The sequence below is a fragment of the Elephantulus edwardii genome, unplaced genomic scaffold (genome assembly GCF_000299155.1).
Source record: "Elephantulus edwardii isolate Elephantulus edwardi_28Jun2011 unplaced genomic scaffold, EleEdw1.0 scaffold00139, whole genome shotgun sequence".
NCBI classification, from domain to species: Eukaryota; Metazoa; Chordata; class Mammalia; order Macroscelidea; family Macroscelididae; genus Elephantulus; species Elephantulus edwardii.
Window position 1 is genome coordinate 3,148,445 of NW_006399889.1, and position 4,599 is coordinate 3,153,043.

Consider the following 4,599-nt stretch of genomic DNA (forward strand, 5'->3'; position numbering starts at 1 on the left):
TTCTTGAGTATTTTTGTTGATCTTCGACATATGTCATTTTAACTAACTTTAACTATCTTTAACTAACTTGCTAATTCTTTTTTATGCCTCATCAAGTCTAGTCATAAATCTTCCTTCTGTGTTTTTAATTTCTGTTTCCCTCCTTTTTGGTTGCAGTATCTCTTTTTTTAGACCTTCATTTTGCTTTTGCATTGCTTTCCTTATTTCTTTTATCTTGTCCATATTTTATCTTAGTTTTTAAATTATGTTTAATATTATTGTATTATAATTTCTTTTTGTTATTTAGTCATCCTAGCTGTGCTTTCCCTCTTTTTGTTGTTGTTGTTGTTGTTGATTGCCATCGAGTTGAGTACAGCTCATAGCAACTCTATGAACAAAAGACATAATTCTTTATAGAGTTTCCAGAGGCATGTGGTTTAGGAAGTGGATCCCACTTCTGCTTCCAAACATTTTCTTTTACATCTGGGAGCTCCACCAAACACTGTCTACCTTGGGAAGCCATTCTGTATTTGATATCCCAATGGCACAAGATTCAGCATCACAGCAACCCAGGTTACTTCATACAGCACATAGACAAAGAGTGATGTACAAAGTGGAAGAGTGTTCCTCCAGATATAACAGCACTAGTTTAATTTAACAGTGGTTAGTGTCATCAAGTAAAATACAACTGAGAGTAAGTTTTGCACAAAACATTTAAACTCTGTTCTATGACTAACATAATTTTGTACGGAACTCTGTTCTGTAACTGCCATCATTTCTGTACATTTATAGTTTTGTTGTAGTGTTAAAATTTTCAAGAGAGTGTTCCACTTCAGTTTTCCCAGTATAGATTGTACATCTCCAATGGTTTGAGTCTACTGGCAAATCGGCAGGAGAAATATGAGCAGTCTCCTTCCATTACAAATTATAGCCCTAGAAACCTAATGACAGGTTATTATGAGTCACACCACTCAATGGTTGTGAGTTTGACTTTGAGTTTTGATTTTCAGCAAGAAATTCTTCCTTGGGAAATGCCTTAACCTTTGAAATTTCTTCTTCCTTTCTCTACTAGCTCTTTCTTCCTAACTGGCTTAATTAGTATTTGGGAGTTTCAGATCTTGTTTTCTAACTTTATATCTCTTTTGTATAAACTAGAGAACATACTGTGATCAGCCTGGCCACCTATGGGTACTGTTACTTAGGTGAGATGGCATTATTAATCAATACGGTCACAGTCCCCTCTCTGGTTGTTGTTAAGTTTTGTCCAGTCAAGCATGACCCAAGGGTCAATCTGAGCCCTGTCCTATCCAGCACCATCCTGATCATCTCTGACACACTTAAGCTTTTTGCTGCAGACACTTATCGATCCGTCCTGTTGAGGGTCTTCCTCTCTTTCACTAACCCTCCACCTTTCCAAACATGACATTTCTTTATTTCAATAACCAAGACTTTCCTTGGAAAACCCATTCACAGACAGTTTCCTTCAGAACTTGGTTTTGTGCTCTGGTGTTGCTCAAGGTTTCCTTCTCTGCTTGGTGAATATTGCTAACATCTGAGCAGGCATGTAGGGGAAGCACAGGCGGAATTCCTCATAGCAGGAGGAAGAGGGACTGGTACTCTCCAAAAGAACCTCTGAGAGATTTTATCTTCCTAGTTTCAAACTTTCAGTGACCCTATGACTGATGTTGGAAGATCAGTCTCCACTTAAGTGACTCAACTAACCCTACTGTAGGGAACCTGCCATAAGAGTTTGTACTGGTCAAAACAACTATGAGATATCCTCTCGTCCCAGTAAGAATAGCAAAATTTAACAGAGCCCCAAACAACAAATTCTGGCAAGGTTGCGGAGAAACTGGAACCCTTATTCACTGTTGGTGGGAGTGTAAAATGGTGCAACCGCTGTGGAAGGCAGTATGGCGCTTTCTCAAAAAGTTGCAAATAGAGATACCATTTGACCCAGCAATTCCACCACTGGGAATATACTCTAAAGAAAACATAACTGCACCCAGGCAGATATATGCACACCCATGTTTAATGCAGCTTTGTTCACAATAGCAAAGAGTTGGAAACAACCTAAGTGCCCAGCAACAAATGAATAGATAGAGAAGCTGTGGTATATTCACACAATGGAATACTACACTGCATTGAAATACAAGGAACTCATGCAATATTATTCAAAATGGGTAACTTTGGAGGACATTATGCTGAGTGAAATTTCTGTCACAAAAGGACAGGTGCTGCATGGTGCCACTATTGTAGAATGGGACTGACGTCAGGGTTGGAGTGAGACTGAGAAAATTGGATAAATTATGTATACTGCACTGAAACAGTAAGGGAGAGAACTGTTTGAAAGCGAGATATGATTGGGTATTATGATTATGACAAGAGTCCAGAATGAAGGTTGCATAGTGGGGTGTACTTGGGGCGGGAGCGGGAGATTCTATACCAATGAAATAATTTTTCTTGTACTTTTCAAAGAGAAGAGAAAACTGGGGGGAGGGGTGGGCAGGAAGAAAAATGAACAATGAATGCATAGAAATCCAAAATATTTTTAAGCTTTCATTAAAATCAACTTTAAAAAAATGTTTAAAAAGGCGTTTGTATTGGTCTGGTTACCAGTTATGAGAGGAATAGTCACATTCCAAAAGATATTCAGGACAATCTGCTTTGTTGCTATCAATATACCCCATAATATATTGTGTTAATGCCTTTGACTTGTGGTATTGGAAAAAAGTACTGACTATTCCGTGGACTGAAAAGAGAGCAAACAAATACGTCTTGAAGAAAGTGTGAACAGAGTCCTTCTTAGAGGCAAGAGTGGTAAAGGTTTATCTCACATACTTTGGTCATGTTGTTAGGAGAAGACCTTGGAAAAAGATACAATGCTTGGAAAGGCGACAGGTCAGTGTAAGAGAGGAAGACATATAAGAGATGGAGTGACACAGTGACTGTGTCAATGGGCTCAAGTATATCAGAGATGATGAGGATGACACAGGATATGGCAAAGTTCTGATCTATTTTTCACAGAGCCATTATGAGTTGTGATCAACTTAACAACAACAACAACAACATATTAGTTTTAGATATAGCCTACACAAACCAGGCCTACTTCCTGACACACAGAAGCCTCAATCAGCATCCTCAGTGCCAATTTTAAAGGAGAGAAGACAGACTCAAACTGATCCTTGTGGAAGTCTGTCTTGTTGGCTTCAGAGAACTGAGCTATAGAGTGCACAAGGAGGCTAGAAGAATGCCAAAAATGGGTGTTGACTCTATGATGGGGGTTTTCTGTAGTAGTTTGCAACTGCCTGTCAACCAACAATTAGCAGATGTGGGAGAGGGTGTTACCTTCTGATTAGATCTCTGGGGAGGTCTTCCTTGATGCCATCAGAGTCAACCCAGTAGGCCATTGGGTGTTAGTGCAGTCTCCATTCATGACTCCTGCTTCCCAACACACAGTCTCTTCAGTCAACTGTCCTCAGTGTCAACTGCAAGTGGGAGCAATCCACTCCTAACTAGCTCCCAAAAAGGTTTGTCCTCTTAGTTTCAGAAGTCAGGGAGGCAGGTAGACTATTGGCCTGAGTAGATTCCAGTTCAGGGTCCTTCTATCGCAATTGACAATAGACTTGTAAATGACAGATGACAGTGTCTAGGTGGGAGAGGAGTTATCACACTCCACATGGACTTTCAAGAAGGTCTGCCTTGTTTCTATCAGAGACCTCCCTGGAATATGCTGGCTCCGGATCAAGTCTCCACCACAGATAACCTGCTTCTTAGCACAAAGTAATCTTGGTCAGCAGTCTTCAAAAACTTGAAAAAAATTTGGGCAAAGAAAAATCACCCTTTTGCTTTGTTGTTTTTATTCATAAATGCTGTAGCTTTTAGGCTCTGTTGAAACTTTCACACTCTTTGATTTAAAAAAAAAAACCAAACATCAAAATACACTCCCTAGATGATGTATATTGATGATGGTGTACACTGATGATGGTGTGTATTGATGATGGTGTGTGTGTATTGGTGATGGCATGTACTGATGATGGTGTGTATTGATGATGGTGTATATTGACTTTATCTACAATCTTAAAATTCTACATACTCCAACTGTGCAGAACAGAATTTGAAAGTAAACAAACCTACCTTTTGGGAAAAATTATAAAACATACTTTAATAAATAATCTTCATAATTATTTAAGGTTTCTATTTTAAAATATCTAATGTTCAGTATATTTTACTTTTTCCCTCTAGGAATGAAAAAGTGGTGAACTGCCTACACAAAAACCCTAAAGCTGTTTTCAGACTAATCTGTTTTCCCTGGGCAGGAAGTGGCTCTATTTATTTTGCCAAATGGGGTCAAACTTTTCATGACTCAGTAGAAGGTACGTTTCTTTTCATACCATTTAAGTAGTTCATAAAGTCAGATGGCATATGCACATGTATTAATTTGAAGAATGGTAATACTTTTTGTTACTGATAAGTAATCCACCCTAATTAGCATTCAACATTGTTCTCAAATAAGGTAATGTTTATATTTCTTTTTTAAAAAAATAATTTTAATGAACATTTACAGAGAATTTGGATTTCCATTCATTCATTGCTGCACTTCTCTACCCGCCCAGCCCT

At 38.4% G+C, this 4,599-nt stretch overlaps 1 protein-coding gene across 1 annotated transcript in view; it reads left to right on the forward strand.

The window, feature by feature from the left end:
* Positions 1–3,658: 3,658 nt before the first annotated feature.
* OLAH (oleoyl-ACP hydrolase) overlaps positions 3,659–4,599 on the forward strand; it is a 40,112-nt gene continuing 39,171 nt past the window's right edge. The window contains exons 1-2 of the mRNA XM_006894318.1: positions 3,659–3,762; positions 4,225–4,355. Of these exons, the coding sequence (XP_006894380.1) occupies positions 3,659–3,762; positions 4,225–4,355 (235 nt within the window). The remainder of the gene's footprint in view (positions 3,763–4,224; positions 4,356–4,599) is intronic.